This window comes from Ammospiza caudacuta, chromosome 1 (genome assembly GCF_027887145.1).
Source record: "Ammospiza caudacuta isolate bAmmCau1 chromosome 1, bAmmCau1.pri, whole genome shotgun sequence".
Taxonomy (NCBI): Eukaryota; Metazoa; Chordata; class Aves; order Passeriformes; family Passerellidae; genus Ammospiza; species Ammospiza caudacuta.
Window position 1 is genome coordinate 122675390 of NC_080593.1, and position 22243 is coordinate 122697632.

The following is a 22243-nucleotide window of genomic DNA, read 5'->3' on the forward strand; positions in this document are numbered from 1 at the left end:
ACTTGTTGCTACATAATGTCCTGAGCTCATAAAGGCCCCCATTCCCTGTGCAGACACTCATATAAAAACATATAAAGTAAATAATATGTGATACCAAGCTTCAAATGGTAAAGACAGTGTCCCTGTCTTCCTATCTTTCCATTTCATTTATTGTGTTCATTCTAGTACCAAGATTAATCTAGATGCAGATAAGAGTCTGCCAGTGGTCTGTAAAGAGCCCACTTCAAAGGGAACTGGATTCTTCCAGCAATGCAGTGCAAACAGTGGTAAATGATTAATTATAAGGAAAACAAGTTATCCAGTGCCCCAAAGTCATGTCATACAAATGGGCACTTGGGAGAGGCAGCACATCTGTGGTTAGTGCTGACTATTGGTCCAGTGTGGTATCATTTCCAGAATCATTTACGAATTGATAATATCAAAGCAGGTGCTTAGACTATGGCCAGCAAACCCTGAGTGCCTGTGTGGCTGTACATGACCAACAATAACCCACCCCATCTTGCATTCCTAGCTAAGAAAGAGCTAGCAAGATGCTGTGATTTAAATGAGAACTGATCTCTGAAAGTTTAGCAAATGCCAGACATAATTAGCGATCCTTGTAAGACCAACGTAAGGTTGGCAGATACTGTACAGTAGTTTTTATATTGAAGTTTTATGCAACAGGAAATTCATAGCTAAGAAATGTGAGACCATAGGCACAATATTCCAGAGTCTTCCCCAGGAGCTCTTTGCCATTTGTCTTGAAAATTAAACAGCTTATGTCTAGAAAGGCCACCTGGCTTTCAATTTCAGGACCTACCTGGAAGTTTTGATAACTCACAGGTCATCATAGCTTAAGGCAATAATAATGCAGAGCAACAAATTCCTTTCATAACTTTATTCCTGTAAAATTCTGATATGCTTAATAAATACTAGAAATTCTTATAGAAGTAACTATGCCTATATGTTTGATTCTTTTTCTTTTCTTTTCTTTTCTTTTCGTTTCGTTTCGTTTCATTTCCTGTGATGTGATAAATATTACTGGAAGAAAATGTGATAAATATTACTGGAAGAAAAAAATTAATAATAACTGTTGAGACAGATTTCTCACTGAAAAAAAAATCATTGAGTCACTGAATTTCTGTTTAAAATTATACTGCCGTTCCTATAATTCTACCATGTCCATTTTTTAGTATTTTAGTGTGGGATTCTTACATCTAGGATTACTGTGGGGATAAGATTTTGAAGCATATCTTGATGTATAAATTACTGATCAAAAATGTTTGCTGATAGTATGCACAGTACATTCCCTGCAAAAGCCCCCAGTAATTACTGTACAGAGTGCAGGATAAGAAAAGCTAAAGGCTCATTCATTTGAGCTGCTTTGAGATACATTAGACTGGGGTAGGATTTTATTCCTGACTCCTGCTTTACATGGGTGTTTGGCTCCTGAAGTTATGAGGATTCGAATTGAGTTCTGTGCATCTGGAGAAGGATTTGTGCACTGCAGAAAATATGCTGGGCCAGGTGTAGTGAATTTATTCCCAGCAGACACAGCATGCTGCAGTTTAATCCCTTGTCACCAATGGGCCAATGTTTACATTGCTTAAGTGCATATATGGTAATTCCAACTTCTGGTATCAAGAGGTTAATATGATGCTTCTGCTTTTGTAATTATTGCTTAAGACTGACTGGCACACTAATGGAAAATTGATGAAACTCTTTAGGAATTGTAACACCCTCTGGAAAAAAATATACAATTCATTCCTAAAGTAAATCTGATAAGCAAATAATTTAAGTCATTTGTCAAAATCAAAAGCAATTGGCAACTCCAAAATAAATATTGCTTTTCTTTCCAGCTACAAAGTTAAATAAATATTGCTTTTCTTTCCAGCTACAAAGTTAGACACTAAATGAATTTTAATAAAAATCCAATGCTTGTAATGGAGAGGGGATTGCATCTTTTCCTTTTGACAGGGTGTTTCAGAACACATTTTTCTCTGATGTAAAGATAAAATTAATAAGCTCTTTTCATCCCAGCTTCCAGAATCGGTGTGAAACTCGTGACCCTACTAACAGTGCTGATGTTTGACATTTTCAATGCAGCTTTATTTGTATGTTTTGATGTTAGAAATGGTGTCCATCGTATTGAAAGACTAACAGTAAGTGGAAGCAGCAGACAATGAAAGTACATCTGTTCCTCTCTTTCTTTACTGGCACCATTTCACTGTTTGGCTCTCTGATTTCCACAGAGAGAGATTTGGAAACTGTTCCTCCTTTACAATTTCACATGCCTTTAGGGGAATCTCTTACCCAAATCATGCTGCTCTGAAACAAGCCTCCTGCAGATAAAAATCCATAGAAAATACTGTTTATCTTGCTGAGTTACATATAGCAGGCTTCCCCCAACAGAAGCATTAGATATGTGCAGCAGCACCACACAGTTGCTATATGAGTGCTTCCTCGTGTAAATCAGATTCAGTGTCAGATTGGGGCTATAAAAGGTACATTTGAAAGTGTGGTGGTGATAGTGATGAAAATGTCTCTTCTGTCTCAGTCCAAGCACACAAACAGGTTACTCAAAAGGCCCTCCCATTCCAGAAGTGTCAGGAGGGGCACTTGTGCAGAGGTGGAGGTCATGAGCAAATCTGGTCTAAACATCCTTGCTCCTGCTTTTAGACCTCACTGTTCTGTCCATATTATTCTCCTGGAGTACATTATCAAGAACATTGATCTCATCTCACACAAAGTTGATTATGTGCCTCCAGAAAGAACCTAGAAGTGAACCAGGATATGGAAATGAAGCAGGGAGCTAATTGTTTGAGCAGAAATGTATCCATAAATGATGATGTTAGGGCTGATGGAGGATGTTGTATTTCCTTCAGTCATTGTAATATAGTCCCATATTTCTAAATCCTATTTTATGTCAAACTAGGTTCTCATTTTCTGTCTTAATGGAAATATTTCAAAAGGATAACATTCTGTAATATAGACAGGTCCTCAAAGAAGAAGACTGTTTTCTTAGATGCTGAAAATTCAGTTCAGAAGTCAAGATCCCAAATTCTGCAAAGCACTCCAGATATTCCTATGTTTTGACTCCCTAATCTCCATGTCACATCCATTTCTCCATCTGATATGACAGTAAACGCAGTAGTGCAGTTATTTCCTTTCAGGCTAACATTAACTGTTATAATGTCAAATGCATTGCACTGAAGGCAAAAAATCACCTCTGTCCCACTTCCTATCCTTCAAAGGAGCATGAGACAATGACAGGAGTGTGCACTGCCAGGACTGCTAAGATAAATCATTTTGAAAAAAGCAAACCTCAGCCATGGTGTCATTGTGATGTTTCTATTAATAGCAGTGAAATGCTTCACTGCCAATGAGCTCCTAGATATAGTAAATCAGGTATTTCCCCATAAAAATGTGTTTCTAATTATACAGCTCACAGAAAAATAATTGGACTTAAAGGACCCAGAATAAAGCAGAAGCAGTTATAATCTGTAAGATCAATAAGATTAATAATCCTTTTGAAAGTAATAACTGTATGTTTACATCTCAGAGAAAACATATATAATAGCATATAGTAATATGACATATATTCCTTATACACAGTGGTTCCAGTTTATTCCAGGTGATGCTGGAATTATAGTGTTTTCTTCCAGTATTGCCATTACTGTAATTACTAAAAGCCATATGGTTTTGTCATATATATTTCACAGTAAGGGATTTTTCAAAAATATTTACTTTGCTTTGATTAGCACTTCTGAGTAACAACACAAACTTTTTTCTTCTTTAATTACTCATGCAGTTCTATCCCTTATCATAAAGATCATGCAAAATAAAGAATCACATTGCCCTTCCAGCACATTTTTGAGGTTTTGGTGGTGGGTGTGGGGGCTTTATGTGGCTTTCAGAAGTAGAAATATGTGTAATCAGTGTGTAAATACCCCAAAGACTCTGTTCCAAGACTTTATCATAAATTGCCAGATGCTGACAGTTAAAAGAAAAAAAATATATGTATTATGAAATTGTCAGCTATGAAAGATACTTCCTGAAGCATAGCCAGAATATAATGTATTTGTTCCACGTTCAAGGGTTCTTTGAAGATGAATTTTAGTGTCCATAGGCTTGCTGCAGATAGCTGCATTATAGCTGTACGTACCTGACAAATTTATTTCCAGGTTTATTTCTTGTCTTAAGCCTGATTGAGCTGTAGAAACTATGCTGTAGCTGCAGTCAAGGAAACCTATGGGGTTTCTATGGCCTGGCCATCAGCCTGACAACCAGGAAGATTTGACAGTTTGGTCCTTCTTTTGAAAGCAGGCAACACTCGTGTCCCTCTCTACAGTCAACTCAGACATTTGGGTAAAACCTGCATTTAATAATAAACCATTTCGGGGTAAGGCCTGATATTTCTGCTACACAGTGTTCTGCTTGGCTCCAGAAGTGGCCATCCAGTGGAACCAGTGACATGGGACTGATGACTCACACTGGCCGCCCATGCCTCTCATCACAGTGCTTTTGGAGCATAAATGGGGGCTAAAAAATAGCTTACCTCTGGCTCCTCTTGACTGCAGGTGGGAACACACAGGGCTGGTCTGTGATATGCATTTGTCTGTAAGGAGCATGTTCCTTCCAGCTAGAGAAGTTCTGTTTCCAACATTGACATGGGGAAACAAAAAGCCCCAGCATACCGTTTGTTCATGTAGGAACAGCTGCCACCTAAAAGAGGTGACTTTTTTCTTCTCTAAGATTATATGCTTTTTTACTTTAATGAGTATACGGCCCAACAACAGATCCTAACAGTTTCTGTAGGGATTTCTAAAAGGGAGCGACTGACCAAGATGGAGCAACCCACAAACAAAAATTTTGATGCAGTTCAGGGCTCGGTGTAGATCCAGTCTAGTATTTTTCTCTCTGATGACCTAATCCAGGATCTCAAATATAAAGATATCCAGGAAAACAGAGACAAGAAAAAATAGCTCCTAAGTTTTTTAATGTGTTGACAACTGCCCTAGGAGAACAACAACAAGGCCAGGAAACAACGGATGGAAGCCTATCACATTCTTAGATAATTACTAAAAATCAAAATGTTATAAGTTCTGAAATAATATATCTTCATTTTTCATATATTTAAAATAATAGAATTTGAATACAATTTTTAAATTGCTGATCTCTTCTGTAGAGATTTTAGAAAAATTGTATATATCCTAGATTTTTTTTCAAATTTGGAAAACACAGAAGTCTGAATCAAATTGTATCACAATGATACTTTCAGTTAGGTACAAGAGTTTCAAATAATCTACATTGCTACTCTTGATGCCTGTAGGTGCAGAAATAATATCATCTTACACATTTGTGAAGTAGAGGAGATAATTCATCTATCACAACATGGAATTTCCTGAGGCATTGTGTAGAAATCAAACACTCCACACTGTTCTGTAAGCTGCTTCTGTGAGCCTTCTCATGGGATAAAAAAAGATGTACTAAATTTATTACCTATTTTTAAATGAATATCCATAGAATCCCACCAATTCCCCTTTTGCCCTCTTAAAATCCTGTGGGACATTTGCATAAAGATGATTTTCAATATTGTTTGGCAACCAGAGCTCTCACCAAAGCTGCTGGGGGCTTAGGTTGGTTAGGGTTATGCTGAGAGCATTAAGTCAACATTTTTGCGTTCACGTGTATTCATTCCATTGGAAACAAATGGTTCTCTTACTAAATATGTGTTGTGACAACAGGAGCAGCGTGTCCTTGTCAACAGCTGCATGATAAAACAGAGACATCTACTGGTTAAAATAGAAAATGGGAAAAATACAAAAATCTGTGCAGAACATTAGACAAAGCCTTGTCAGACTGCTCTCCTTTGCTTCCCAGTACAGCTGACTAAAATATTCAAACTCCACTGGTGCATTCTGGTTAAAGGCAACAGCAAACCTCCCTTTGATTTCATGAGAAAAAGCCAGACCCTGTAACAATGATTGACCATAATTCTAATAGACTATAAACATAACAGACATTTATTTGTGACAGAACAAAACCAGTCTTCTGTAGAGCAGGGAATAGTCAGCCCTTCTTCTGTCCAAGTCACAGTTTGGGAAAAACAGACATTCCTTGAACACTCTGTCCAGCACCTGCCTGAGGAATTTGTGCTAAAAGTAGAGTCTGAATTACAGCTCTAAACTGGAATGTTCCTGTAATTTACAGGCATTTTCTCATATACTGTCCTCTTAGTCGGAGCTCACAGCAGCATGAGCAGTACCTTTTAATGGTATTTTAATAATGGATAATATATTTTGTGAATCAAATCTGTCTTCAATTACAATTTGACCTTCCTAAATGTGATGCGAGGACATTTACATATTTATTGAAGAGCACTGGTACTCTGTGTATGTGTTACAGCATATATTACACCTTAATAAGGGTTTGAAACTGCAGTATTACAGATGAAGTTTCAAAAGTAATCCTGGAGTGACAGCTAACATAAGGAAATGACACCTAAGATATGCAGACCTTCAACTACTGTATTGTAAAAAAGACAGAAAAAAAAATTTCTCTTATTCTGCAAGTTTGGGAAATACTGGCCTAACGTTTACATAAAACCATAGATTAACATAGATATTTTATATAGAACCTTTGTTCTCAAATGTGTATAGAAATTGACATGAAGCCAAGATATAGAAATTATTTTTAAAGTGTGAATAAAGAATTTTGGGCCTGTCATAATTTCAAATAAGTCTGATAGATAATATCAGCCTTCAGGAAGACCATACCTACTCATTGTGTTATATGACTGAAAAACAGTATTATTCAATGGTATAAAGATGATACAATGAGAATCGTTCAAACAAAAAAATCTTAATATGTTTTCAAATTAGACTCAAGTCCTGGTTAATAACCTGAGGTCCCAAGTGAAAGCAGATTCCATTAAAACTAAATGACAAATGGAAAAAGTGAGAACCGAGTAATTTGGTTTCCAGTTTCCATGTTTTAAAAATCAGTTACATCTGGCTTTCTGCTTTAAGTTGAATGTTGATATCAAAATAGGCAGCGTCAGGATAAATCTGTATATCAGGTGTGCTGATTTCCCCCATTAAATCCATTCAACAGCCTATGCAAAAACTCCTTACAGTTAAATAATTGGGGTTTGATTTTTCATTACTCCTGCTTGTTTATCTCCAGCGTGATTTGCTGGGTGCTAGTAATAACTTTCTAAATGGCAAGAGGTAAAAAGAAATATCTCACCTCTGGTGAGACTCCTGCCTCCTTACACGGTGTTTTTTTTCCAAGAAACAAATATCATGCCAGACCTATCTTTATTTTTCCATACTTATCTTTTTAGACTGCATCATTTGCATACCTTCAGGTAAATGACAGAAAAAAGGGGTTTAGGGTGAATGGGGTGAAGCGCATTTGCCGCGGCCCCGCGTTCAGCACCGGGCCGGGGACAGCTCCCGGTGCCGCCTCCCGCTCCAGCCCCGCTCCAGCCCCGCTCCAGATGCGCTCCCTCTCCCGCTCCAGCCCCGCTCCAGCCGCGCTCCAGACGCGCTCCCTCTCCCGCTCCAGCCGCGCTCCAGCCCCGCTCCAGACGCGCTCCCTGTCCCGCTCCAGCCCCGCTCCAGCCGCGCTCCAGCCCCGCTCCAGACGCGCTCCCTGTCCCGCTCCAGCCGCGCTCCAGCCCCGCTCCAGCCCCGCTCCAGACGCGCTCCAGCCGCGCTCCAGCCCCGCTCCAGCCCCGCTCCAGCCCCGCTCCAGCCCCGCTCCAGCCCCGCTCCAGACGCGCTCCAGCCCCGCTCCAGACGCGCTCCCTCGGCCTCCCACAGCCCAGCTGCTGCTCGGGACCACCTCCCTGCCTGGGTATGGAGGCTGCGCTGTGTTGCTGTGGGGTTTTGTCGGTTTTTGTTTGTTTGGGTATTTTTTTTTTTTTATGAAATTCCTGTAATGAAGCCAATGTTTTTGTGAGTGAAGTAGCGCAGAACAGATCTTGCATATGGTTTGCTATGCAGAAGGATTGGAAGCTGCAAGCTTCTTGTCATGACTTCAATGCAAATTTTGGAGAGTCTAGTACATTCATCTAAGTAATAATACTCAGCTTTCGCTACCCAAAAATTAGACAGCTACTGCAAAACACAACCTCAATGAAGAAATATGTCAAAGGCTTGGAAAACTTCTGAACAAGGGCAGGCAGGAGCTTTAATAAAGACATCTCATTCATTTTTGATAAATGTAGGTGACTTTTTTTTCACACATAAGCAAATTATTCCATTTAGAAATAATACTTAGGAGGCCAAAAATCTATATATAAATAAAGCCTCTAAGACGACTCTTTAAGTTAATTTTTTGTGATCATCCATAAGGCAGTTAAATCTCTCACATTATTATAGAGCAAAGAAAGCATTAGCTAGATAAACTTTTTATTTTCACTGTAAACTACCTTACATTAAATTATTTAATTGATTAAACTAGCCACACTATAATTTCAAGCAGGTCCTAGCTCTATTTCTGTCAATATATGACAGTCAAATTCATGGGCTTATCCAATTGCATAGTGAAAAAAAAATTAATTCACCTACATTTACTCTGGATCTGCCATTTCTTCTACATTAATTCCTAGGGGACAGTTTGCTATTTATCATGAAATAATTGATTTCATGTCTCCTACTGAAATAGCTTTTTGCTGTTGAACAACAGCAAAAAATATTAGAGCTGACTTGATATGGATCTTAATATGTTCAAAAAAAGAATTCTTATTAGCTCTGTGCTGATTCAGTATTCAAGGTTGTCTCCACTGATGCTAAACAAAATACATTTGTCTCTTCCCAAACTATGAAGACTGTCTTCATCTGTGACTACTTAAGGTTCCCCATCTTTGCCAGTTCAACAGATGCCCTCAGAATTAACCTCAGCTTTTCCCTATAAGGAATCATAGCAGGTTTCATCAGGGCTGTGTTTGTTTTCTCTTCTCTCTCTGTGCTTAAGTTCAAGCTGATAGTCCCATTTGCAATCCATTTCCTATTGCTTGTGCATATTGCAATTTCTCTGGTCTCCAACATCACTTTTTGGTTACAATATTTAGTAAATACATCCTGCAAATGTTTGCAGTGTTGTACTTAGTTTTCTACTGCGTACCTAATGTGCCCCTAGTGTTCTAAGAGACTTGAGTGGTTCCTGTGTTCAGATTCACAGAGACTCAGTCCATTCCCAGGGTTCCCATTTGCCACATTACTCACGGAGTTGCCTTATACAAAAACCACCTCGATACTCAGCCATAATCAAATTCTCAAACCCAAACTAAATTCTTATGCTGAAAATCTTGGTGGTAGAAACCCCAAGGCCACCCTTCTATAAAGCAATAATCAAGTCATTAAGTAAATGCAGTTAGCTCACCCCAGAATGCAGGAGGGGTGTATTCTATTAATGTTATCCTAATAGCATAAATACAATAAACAGTAATCTACCTGCAACAGATTGCAGGACAGATGCATTTTATTACTGTTACATTAAACCAGAAGGATGCTTGCTAATCTCAAAGAACAAAACATCCTTTCCTACACAGGTTTATTCCCTCTGAGATGCTAGGTCTTCTAAGGCAAATATTCATCTATGGAATGGGAAGATCAGCACAAAGTGGTGGAAAGACTTTGTGAAAAAAATGGAATTTGTACAGTGCTCTCAAGCAGGAAGTATATCAGCTACAGAGAATGGCTTTATGACTGAACTTCTGAAGTGAAGGTTTGGCCAAGGCAGAAGCAGTTTCTCCAGTCAGACCTACCTTAGCCAGTTTTAAAATACCTTGCTTGACTACAGCTGTGCTTGGAGAAGTTTGAATTAACTTGTGGCAAAATCTGAGCTTTAACTACCTCTTATCATGCCTTCCACTTGAATTACCATGATTATGATCCTGCTGATGTTATCATCACTGGTCTGCCATGCACACTGGAACTGGCAGGCAGCAAACTCCTACCTGCCTTAAACCTCCTCAGACAGAGACCTGAAGGATCCCATGTTACAGAAACAATGGTGGTCCCACATGTTGGCTCCCAGTCTGGGTGAGCTTGATAGGACTGCACATCCCTGGACATATGCCACTCCTTAGGTAAAGTCACCACTGAACTTCATAAAACCATGCATAAACATCTAGCAGCACTTGAGTTCACTGTCTTCATAGAAGCTTGTCTGTCAAGCTAAACTGGAGACAGAGCTTTTTCACCTACTGATGTACTAGAAAATAATTCTCATATCTAAAAGTATGTTGAATGTTTATGGAGCTAGTTATGAAATCTTTAGTGAAAACCTCCTAAATGAGTATTTCTAAACCAAGCTTCTTAAGTGAGAGTCATCACAGTGCAAAGAGACCAAAAGAAAAGACCGCATCCCTTAGACACTAAATAAACATAACACTGAGAGCTTAACCTTCATATATGTAGTTGGTGTGAGGCTTAATGAATATCCTTGAAAGAGCTATGAAGTACAGTCAAATCAAGTCCTTAAAAACATTAATATTAATACTACTCTAGAAAAAGGGGGAAAATGAAAAGTCGGAATTCTAAATAATGTCATCAAGGAAGGAGATTGGAAGCAGCAGAGAGAAGCTGTTCAGTGATCACACAGGCTGTCAGAGTTATAATCAGATGTGCTCCTGAAAGGGCAACAGTGATAGAGCTGTAAGCTGCACTAAATTTATGCTGTTCTGTTAAATTATTCCCCTCTCTTATGTTCCAAAAATTAAATTTTTAGTAACTGGAAAATAATTTTTCCACCACTTAAAACAAGGAACATTTGCAAACATATACTTCTTAGATAATTCTCAATGTTGCAGGACTACTGAGATTGCTTAGATTTGGCATGCTTAAGGTTTGCCATAGCTCCATTGCATTCTAGTTTGAAGTAAATCCAAGTAGGATTCATTTCTATTTGTCTCATTTTTTATGTCCCATGGCCAAGGACATATGTTAAAAAAGAGCATTAGCCAGTAAAGGACTGTAGTAAAATGTCTTGCCTTTTGTTGAACTTTTTCAAATTTGGAAAATACAGAAGTGGTCTATTGAAACCTTAGATTCAGAATAATTTTAAGTCTGTCAGACTGTTCATGATGTGATCTATGGCACGCTGATACGTGGGAATGCAGAATTACAGGTGTGAGCTGAGCACAGTCCCCTCTGCAAAGCAGCATGAGATAGAGCTGTGGGTCAGAAGCAAGAGGTGATGCTTGTAACTGGGGGGTGGGAAGTCCAAGGAACACAATGGAGGGAGAACATGGAGTGACCAGGGAGTGAGATGTTGTACCATGACCTTCTTCTCATCCTTTGCATCACAGAAGAATATTTTAATGGCCTCTTCTCCTAAATGTCTACAGACTGATGTCCTGACTAAGCTTAAAATTCCTCATGTGGTAATACTTAGTTGCAAGGTGACTCAATTTGTAGTGTTGTCTTTTCTTCTCCAATGTGCGTCTCATTTGGAAAGTCCCAGATGTCAAGAACAGAATGCACACAGATTTAGACAGATGTACAAGACAACACTCTTACTCAGCAAGACTTTCTGTCCATTCAGTTGCAAACTCAATATCACAATCTGAAGACACCTGACAGTAAAGAATGCTGCTGAAGTAAACTAATTTCTATAAAATTCTCATCAAACCTCCCAAAATGTCTTCCACTGTCATGGGCTTACTCCCTCAGAAAAATGAAAGCATCTGTTATGTAACCTTCTGCTCCTGCCAGCGTGGCTGTGAGTCTGTGGTTTGTCTGGCCAGAGCTGGGAGCTCTGTGCTACAAGCTAAGGACACTTCTATTGATGCAAGGCAACCCCCAGCCAGGGAATGACTCCGTGGTTCAGAAGGCTGAACAATTGCTTTATTCAGCTATACTATATTATATTACATACTATACTAATACTATACTCTGCTATACTACTCAAGAAAAACCCGGGACACTTACCAGACAGTCAGGACCCAGCTTTGACCTAATTGGTCAATCAATCCAAACAACCATCACCAGTGGCCAATTAACAAATCCCTTTTGGTAAACAATCTCCATAACACATTCTATATGTGCCAAACAACAGGTGCACCAAATAGAGATAAGAATTGTTTTCTCTTCTCTCTCTGAGGTTTCTCACTGCCTTACCCAGGAAAAATCCTGGGAGAGAGAATTATGTCTCTCTCTGTTCAAAGAATATGTGAATGGCACAAACTTTATGCAAGATCCAGCATGACCTGCAGGCTATAGCACTTGGTAGCTCTCAGGTTGACCTGAAGAACCTAGAACAACTCCAGATATCTATCTGCCCAAATTTAGACACCTCTTTCCCAAGAGCAGATTGAGAATATATAGCTAAATACACAAGAAAGTTGATACAGTTCTCCAGAAGCCTTTCAAAAGCTGAACAACAGCAATTTTTTCTGAGATTTTCTAAAGGCAGAGTTAAAGATACTGCCAGGGTATATCTTATGTGGAGACAAGATCATAAATTTCAACACAGAAAGGGAAGAATATGTGACAGCCTGATAATTTTCATTGTCTGTGGAGGTTAGAAATCTCAAAAGTATGAGACTATACTGCTGTCTATTATTAAATGGTCTAGATCCTAGCCTAGATCCTACCCTGGGGAAAAAAAAAAAAAAGACTAAGGAAACACTATTGCTAATACAGTCTTAGTGGATTGCAGACTGAAACCTATATTTATCAAACATACTGTACTGGCTGATCAGTAGGGCTCAGTGGAAATTCCCCTCAGCAGCTATATTTTAATGTGCACCTGATGCATACTTTTTCTCTGCCGCACACAAAATTACACTGGCTTGTCAGTTATAGCAGAAGCCTTTTCACATAGCATATAATTTCACGTATCATATCAGTTGTTGCAGAGTAGCAAGGCAAAATTTGAAGGCTATTCTATTTCACCTTTATTTTCTGCCTCAGTTGTATGCTCATTTTATGCAGAATTCCTCACTCTGCTGGCAGTAATAAGCAATGAGGGAAAAAAAGCCATTTTTAGTGGCAATTTAATACTGGGAAACAACTAAATTTTCAGGAGATTGCTACCAGTTCTTGCACCCAAAAAATAAAATAACAGCATCTGGCAGAGGCTGTTAAGACTGCATCATTAACTCATGGAATGTTTTTCTATTCATTGCATCAACAGATTCAAATGCCTCATATCCAGCCCATAGGAAAAAAACTCTAAATCTGTCCATTCTTTTAGAAAAAATTGTCATTGAAAAGGAAATGTTTTTAAAGATTAAGAGGATCTGGATTTTTATATGCATTTGTAGTACCATAGCTAAATGACATAACCTACCAGAATATGTCATTTAACAGAGTATATTCTGAAATTCAGGCTAAAAATATTATGTCAAGAACTGTGGTCATAGATTAATGACTTGGAGTGTAAAAATTTTCCAGGCATTTCAGTCCAGAACATAGTTTAAAAAATATTACATGATAAATAGGAAGTTCTGCTGGGAAAAATTCAGTCAGTGGTGGTTTCTTTACTTTTCTGTATCAGCATAAGCAGTCTAGCAGTTTGCTACAAGTCTTTTTTATAAATTCTATGCTTCTCTTAATACAATCTGCATCTGTTCTATGAGAATTTACCAGCATAGTAATATCTGCAAAGTATTCTTTATGTAGACTCAGAATAAGTTCTTCTTTTCTTCTTTTTTCTTAGCTACTCTTGTTCTTCCAAGTTTTCCCCTGGCATTTTTTTGCCTAATGACTTGTGAAATCTAATCAATTGCAATAATTAAAACATACTGTGTGTGGAATGATGCACTGCTTTAATTACACAACAAAGTCCCAAACAAATAAAAGCTTGAGATTCTTACATTAGAAGAAGCTAAACTACTTTACTTTGCTGTAAATTTTTTCATTAAGAACAGACTCATGCTTATAGATTATATGTATAAATCACTTAAGGTCCCAGGCTTGCTGTACTGCACATTTTATTAAAAGAGCTGGGGGAGTTCAGGCTTGTGTTAGCAGTACATGAAGGAATGGCTGGAACAAACAGATGGATGCTTGTTTTCAATAAAACACCCAAAATGCATGGAGTTTTAGCAATGTCACAATGCAAGAGAGGGTGCTATTCACTAACTCACCTCTTTTCTGGGATCTTTTGTATGCTGGTAGACATTTAGGCATAAAATAAATCCCTTATGACCGACTGAAATGCCAGTGGTTCCTAATTGAAATCAGTTTTGTGACAGTTGGGCAGATACATTCTTACAAATTATTTTTTTTTTTTTTTAAGAGCAATGCATGTCAAGTAATTTGGTCCTGGTATTATGCAGCTTTTCCTAATCCTGTTATTTGCATTCTGATTCTGGCCCCAGTGAGGCTCCATCAGCTTGACAGAAACTGCAAGCTCAACTGTTCAGACCTGTGCCTTGTTCATTTGTTCCATAAATTCAAAAAGTATAATTATGTTATTGAGTATTTTAGAGGAGTCAAGCCTGCATTAGCTGTTTCACAGTCATTTAGGTGAAATGGATAACCCAGTACACCTTATTCAAGTTTCCAACTTTAATACAGAAATCTGATACAGGCAACTTCCACAGTTTGAAAGGTAGTTATTGCCCTCTTATAGTGTTGTCTTTAGTCTGCCTCCGTCCTAGCTACAAATTTCATAAATCAGCCCTGCCTACATATGCACTGTTATTGCTCTCATTCTTTACTAAGATCGGCTTCTTTTGCTGATGTTGGTAGCAGAAGGTTTAAAGGAATGTATAGCCTTTCTAAATAGGATGGGTTAACCTAAGGATGTGTTCTGAATTGGCTGTACAAAGGATGAAGACAGATGGTCCATAACTCATTTGGCAGAAGAAATGAAGGGATCTTATTTCTCCAATAAAAATAGTTAGGAAAAAGGAAAAAAAAATAATAAAAAAGAAAGGACAGAAGCAGCACTGGTAGAGAAAACTTCAAATAAATATGTTTGAATACTTTAGAATATGAAAGGTGATACCTGCATACCTGTTCTGCACTATTAGTAGCTGAAGAAGGCCAAAGATAGTACCTAACTACAACATTATGCCAAATACACACCACACACCATGAGCAATTTCTGTTTGTGCTTAAAGAACTGAATATCCACTTGGTAACCTGCTGGTTTCCCGGCTGTTTAGGTGGCCTGGAAAGGCCCGGGGTGGCCTTGGACAGCCCGCGCTTCAAAGGACGAGAAGAGGCTCCAGATCTTTTCTCGGTCTCGGTGTTTATTAATTGTTTATCTAAAAGATTTTCTCTTGGTCCAACAGAGGTCTGCACAGCAAGCCAGCCATGGGCACACTGAGAGCCCCCGGGGCGGTCACCTATCTTTATACCCAAAATTACGTATACAATATTTATCATTTTTCCCCAATGCCTTCTACCCTTATTAACCAGTGCACTTTTAGTAATAACCAATCCCAAAGTGCCAACATCACCACAGAAGATGGAGGCCAAGAAGAAGAAGAAGAAGAACAGGACACGCCCCAATTCCTCCATCTTACTTCTTTAGACCCCCCTGTACAGAAATCCTAAACCCTGTGTCTTACACTCTAATTAACTTATCCCTTCACCATTTACCCCAGTGAAATCCTCCCATCCTCATACAGGCGTCGTCTCCTGTATCGGATCAAAGTCCAGCCACCAGACACTTCTGGCAACATTCCAGGACTCCTGATCCCCCCAAGGGTGGTCTCGGTCACTCTGCACATCAGTCCTGAGGTGCTGAGATCCCACAGTAACCCATAGATTAAACAAGTTTATTGCTGTTTTTCTCAAAGCTACAGTGAGGTGGCCTTTCTATCTCTAGAGCCTCTATCACCACTGTGACCAGTCTGCATACACTTTTCACACTTGCATTCTTCTTAGCTTCATTTCATTCTTCTTGGGTGTTCCAGCAATTTTGTCAGACCTAATGCATCCTTGGAACATCAAGAAATGGATTTAACAGTTCCATTTCTCAGAAATTAAAGTAAATGCTTTTGTGAATGAGCTTAAACTGATCTTTTAAACAGAAAATTATTTATTTTAGTATTTTTAATAAAACTCTGGATTTAATTAGGACTTCCAACCAAAGTAATATCTTTTTTCCAAATGTTTTAATAATTTTTATATCATTTTAACACTTTGCTCATTGTCTCAAAGTTGCTCATATTCCTTAGAGTGTAAATAAATAAACTTTCTGGTAAAGCCATGAGGTTCTTTGATATTAATATTTTTCTGATAATATTGGTTCTGAAAAAGACAATGACCAGCTATTCCAGGCAGAGTGGAACGCTGTGAGGTACAGAGATGTCTGAACTTTATCAAAGTGTCTTTTTTCCATCATAGGGCAATTTTTACAGAACCAGGCCTGCAGGAGACAGGTGGGGGAAAAAGGGGAGAAAGTATTGTAGCAATACTGATTGAGAGGGCTTTAAACTAGGTTTGAAGGGGGAAGAGAATAGGACCAGGCTGACTAGAAATGCACCTGGGGGGAGCATGCTGTTGCTGGGGGTGAAATGAGCAGCCCACTTGAAGTGCACATGCATGGATGAACACAGTTTGGGGAGCAAACGGGAGGAGCTGGGAGCCATCGAGAGCAGGAGAGCTGTGGTGTAGTTGGCACCAGGGGAGCACTCACAAGAATGGAGAGTGGCAATGGATGGTTATAAGCCCTTCAGATGGAACAGATGAGGAAGGAGAGGTGTGGCAGGGGAGTCTGTACTTTAGGGAGTGTTTCAACTGTGTAGAGCTCAAGAACAAATGATTGGAAGTTGTCCAATGTGACACACATCTACACAAATGGTCAGAAGAAAGTTCCAGGGAACTACAAACCTCTCAGCTGACCTCAATGCTGGGGAAGGTTATGGGACAGATTATCTTAAGTGCAATCACCCACCATGAACAGGACAACCAGAGGATCAGGCTCAGCCAGAATGGGTTTAGGAAAAGCAGGTCCTGTCTGACGAGCCTGATCTTTTTCTATGACCAGGGGTCCTGCCTAGTGGCTGAGGGAAAGGCTGTGGATGCTGTCTACCTCCAGTAAAGCCTTTGATACTGCCTCCCACAGCATTGTCCAAAACTGGCAGCCCACACCTTGGACAGAGGCACTCTTCACTGGGTTCAGGACTGGCTGGATGCTGGGTCCAGGGAGAGGTGGTGAAAGGTTCTGCATCCAGCTGGCAGGGTCTGGAGCACAGAGCAGCTCACAAGTGTTATGATGAGCAGGTGAGGGAGCTGGAGTTGTTCAGCCTGGATAAAACGAGGCTCAGGAGAGAATTTATTACACTCTACAACTGCTTGAAAGGAGGCTGGATCCATGTGGAGGAGAGCCTGTTCTCCCAGGCAACCAGTGGCAGGATGAAAGGATATGGCCTCAAGCTGTGCCAGGGGAGGTTCAGGTTGTATATCAGGAAGAATTTCTTCACTCAAAGGCTTATCAGGCATTTGAATGGCTGCCTAAGGAGTCTGTAGGTCTTGAAGCATTCAAGAAAGTGGTATGGCACTTAGAGCCGTGGTTTAGTTGGCATGGTGGTGCTCAGTCAAATATTGGACTTTGAGGGTCTTGGAGATCTTTTTTGACACTAATGTTTCTATGGTTCTATCATTCTGTCATTCTAAGACTCTGTGAAAGTGAGTGACAAAATATATTATAAAAACCTATCTCCTTAGACAGAAATAAAACTTTATTTCTTGGAAGCCTTTTTCTCCTTACACATTTTAATAATTATGAGAAACTCAGTTCACCTTCATACTACTTATTTTTTAAAATCTTGCTGTCAACCTAATTCAGGACCATTACCTTCAATTCTTGTATCATCTGAAATTTGTCCAGACATGAGAATTCAGCAGGACTAGTCTCCTGAATAGTGCTTCCTGTTTATTCTTAATTTTTTCTTCTTGACTTTTCAGCTGGTAAATGTACGCCTGTCTAGAGAAGTGTGCATTATGTAGTACTGAATTACCATCTTACACATGGTATTCCCCAATCAATTCTCCACACTATGTAAACTTTTACATAATCACAATTAATGCATAAAATTAAAAATGTTCTGCATATTAGCAGGGACAATATATCTTTCACTTGGTGACTTATACTAATAAACATCACCTCCTATTGTAATTTAAAAATGGTAAGACCAGTCATGGCCTGCTTTCTGAAATGAATTGGCTTACTGCAGGCAGTAACACAATCAGGTTTTGACCATGTCTAAGATGAGTCTAATGTTTTCTCTGTGCAAAATTCAAAACAATAAAACAAAATAATGAATACATCAGCAAAAACAGCTTCCACCACTCTGTGTTTATTTGACATGTGTATTTGAAAGGATTTAATCAAACCCTGACAAGCACACTTGTATCAGTCTAACCAAAACATTTTTATTTTGTTTTACAGATTTTGGCCATTGTGTCCATTCTGTTCATCGTCCTGTCCACTATTGCTTTGTCTCTTAACACGCTGCCAGAACTTCAAGAAATGGATGAATTTGGGCAGCCAAATGACAACCCTCAGCTAGCACATGTTGAAGCTGTGTGTATTGCTTGGTTTACCATGGAGTATCTTTTGCGTTTTCTGTCCTCACCAAATAAGTGGAAGTTCTTCAAAGGCCCATTAAATGTCATTGACTTACTGGCTATCTTGCCGTACTATGTCACCATTTTCCTCACAGAGTCCAATAAAAGTGTCCTGCAGTTCCAAAACGTCAGACGTGTGGTTCAGATATTTCGAATTATGAGGATCCTAAGGATTCTTAAGCTCGCCAGACATTCAACGGGCCTTCAGTCTTTAGGCTTTACACTCAGGCGGAGTTACAATGAATTGGGCTTGTTGATATTATTTTTAGCCATGGGAATAATGATATTTTCAAGTCTTGTATTCTTTGCTGAAAAGGATGAGGATGCTACAAAATTTACAAGTATTCCTGCGTCATTCTGGTGGGCAACAATCACTATGACTACGGTAGGATATGGTGACATTTATCCTAAGACCTTATTAGGTAAAATAGTTGGAGGACTCTGCTGTATTGCTGGAGTGCTGGTCATAGCCCTGCCTATACCAATTATTGTGAACAATTTCTCAGAGTTTTATAAGGAGCAGAAAAGACAGGAGAAGGCAATTAAGAGGAGAGAAGCACTTGAGCGAGCTAAAAGAAACGGCAGTATTGTCTCCATGAATCTGAAAGATGCCTTTGCTCGCAGTATGGAAATGATAGATGTAGCAGTAGATTCAGGAAAGCTTGGAGAACCACTCAGCCCAAAGGAGACATCTGATAATAGCCACCTGTCCCCAAGCCGGTGGAAATGGGCCAGAAGGACAATGTCTGAAACAAGCTCAAACAAATCTTATGAGAACAAGTACCAAGAAGTTAGTCAACAAGACTCCCATGAGCAATTAAATAATGCTGCAGCATCCTCCAGCCCACAGCACCTCAGTGCCCAAAAATTGGAGATGCTGTATAATGAAATTACCAAAACCCAGTCTCAGCCTAATCTTAATGCTGGTTACCAAGACCAGTCAGCAAAGCCACCCAGTTATGAAGAAGAAATAGAAATGGAGGAAGTTATAGGTCAGAGGGATCCGTTGCCAACGGGGCCTGCGGACATCGTAATGGACATGAGAAGCACATCCAGTATCGACAGTTTTGCCAGCTGTGCAACTGACTTCACGGAAACAGAGAGGTCTCCACTCTCTCTGTTTCCTGGCTCTCACTTGCAAATGAGATTTCCAGCTGATGCTGTTAACCTTGAAGAAAACCAAAGAGCAAGAAGTTCTCAGTTTATGCCATTTGCAAAAGACAGAGGATTTTCTCCAACTGATGTCACCTTTGACTATAATCCAATCAACAGAGCTGGTATCAGTGATGGCAGTGGGTCCCAAACTGTTTCACATGGTCATTTTCATTTTGACACTGCCATGGAAAGCCCCAAAAGCTCCCTGAAAGGTAGCAACCCATTAAAATCTAGATCCCTTAAGGTTAATTTTAAAGACAATAGAGGTGGCGCTCCACAAACTCCGCCAAGCACCGCAAGGCCACTGCCAGTGACAGCAGGAGCAGATTTCACACAGGCCACCCCTCAGCACATCAGCACCATTCTCCTAGAAGAAAATTCCCCCCAAGGTGAACGGCCCATACTTGGTGCTGATGCACCTGCACTTTGTCAGGGACCTGCTAAAAAATCGTCCCCTCTCTTTCCCAAACAAAAAATTTTCACTTTCCCTTCAAAAGAGAGGAGGAGCTTCACTGAAATAGACACTGGAGAAGAAGAAGAATTTATGGAGTTACACGGTATGAAACACGAGAAAAAACAGGATATCAAGACAAATTGCTGTGGGGATAAACACAGTGATGGCAACAATTTACCAGGGGAGCCACAGGTCAGCTCTTCACCCAAAAGCATGAGCCACAACTGTACTCAAGACATTTACCATGCTGTGGGTGAAGTAAAGCCAGACAATAATCAAGAAGGTCACAAAATGGAAAACCATTTATTTGCTCCAGAAATTCATTCAAGTCCAGGAGAAACTGGTTATTGTCCTACACGTGAAACTAGCATGTGACTAGTTACAGAAGCAATAAAAATATCTTTTCTTAAAACACAGTTAGTAATGCCTATGAACTAAAACATGGAAAGCCTCAACAAAAGTGCATAAAATGTTATTTTTGCATGGCATGAAGAGTTGTTTAGTTTAAATATTGTTTAATTTAAAAGAAAAAGACTGCTTTTGTAACAAACTGAAAAAACAGGGGAAAAAATTACTCAAGAATGGTGAATACAATAAAGAGAGCTTTATTAGGAGCTGGTGGTCTGCAACATCTGACATTTTTGATCCTTTCACTTATGATTGTAGACAGGTTTTGAACTCTTAAACTTTCTTTTTTTTCCCTCAGTTACAATGAATTTTAGAATTTGCACATGAAAGGATGAAATGTCAATGCATGCATTCATAAGGATGTGAAACAAGGTGCTTTGAGCTTGCAAAATGCATATACTTGTAAATAGTTTGGGGTTGGGGGGAAAGCTACTGTTAACAAGGATTTATGGAAAAACATTTCCTGGGACACAGGTACTTCCTTCACAGCGTGCTGCCTGGAGGTTTTGTACAGACTTATGTTGCAAAATTGCAACTTCTACTTAAAGCATCTCACGTATCTTGCTTTCTGTTAAAAAGCTCATGAGTATATCTGTTAATTAAGAACTACAGTATTTTAGTTTATCTGTGTTATAAATCATGATGGGTTTCTTTTTTTACTTGCAGAACTTCAGTTATTGCATTTGTCAGTTTAATTAATGATCCTGTGAGGGAAAGCAAAGATTTAATGACCAGAACTTGAAGCATTCGATATTTTTATAGAAAATTGCCAACATTTCATAACTGAGAAAAAAAAAGTTCCATTTTAAAATTTAAAAATTTAAAAATCATAGTTATTTCTGTGGCAATAAACAGTGCCAAATGGCTATTCAGATATATCCAAAAGTTTTCGACCTCATAGAATATAACTTGGTATTAAAAAATATTTCCCAAACTCTTAGTTTTCCTTTGATTTAACACTATTTGCTTCTACTTGATCTTCAATCTTTTACCTTTTGTTCTCCATGCAGTGCACATACTTCAGTAATGGCAATGTTGTTGAAGCTGTTAAGCTGTAAGGACGTGAGACATAGTTTGTAGGGGAAAGTGATACCTTTTGTTATCATAAATCATATGGCTGGAGAAGAAAAGTCTTCACTACATGTGATTTGCCTCAGGTCTTCCATACCCCAAAGCTTGTTTGTGTTTTTCAGTTCAATCATTTGGAACAGCAGGCTTCTACTATCCTAGGTTAGTAGATTAATTTTTACTTGAGTCTTTTTATGTCACTTGAATATGTAGCAACCAGGCACCTAATGCATTTAGGGCAAAGGAATAACCATTTTTATTACAACGGGGCCCTTTGCTTAAATGGCTGGGCCAATGCCACAGACCTCAATCAAGTCTGGCACATAGAAAAGAGTCAAGTTTGAAGAGCCCCAAAATATTGATCCTGATGGCTGGGCCAAACAATGAGCACAGCACAATCATTTAGATGGGTTTTTTTTAAAAAAAGTTTTCTATATTTCCATCTTATTTCTGTAACAAGATAATATTGAGGTGTCTCTTCAGTCATTTCAATACCTGAGAATATGTCTTTTTTTTTTTTCAAACAATGTCTGGTCATTAATTCTCAAAATAAATTTTTTTTTTGTCTTTAATTGCAGTTCATGTCAACTTGTTGCTGCATTCAGTTTTATGTATTTATGTTGTATTCTGC

General features: G+C 39.0%; 1 protein-coding gene across 1 annotated transcript in view; it reads left to right on the forward strand.

The window, feature by feature from the left end:
• Nucleotides 1-20511, forward strand: part of KCNB2 (potassium voltage-gated channel subfamily B member 2) — a 164137-nt gene extending 143626 nt beyond the window's left edge. The window contains exon 2 of the mRNA XM_058813790.1: nucleotides 18349-20511. Within this exon, the coding sequence (XP_058669773.1) occupies nucleotides 18349-20511 (2163 nt within the window). The remainder of the gene's footprint in view (nucleotides 1-18348) is intronic.
• The last annotated feature ends 1732 nt before the right edge of the window (nucleotides 20512-22243 follow it).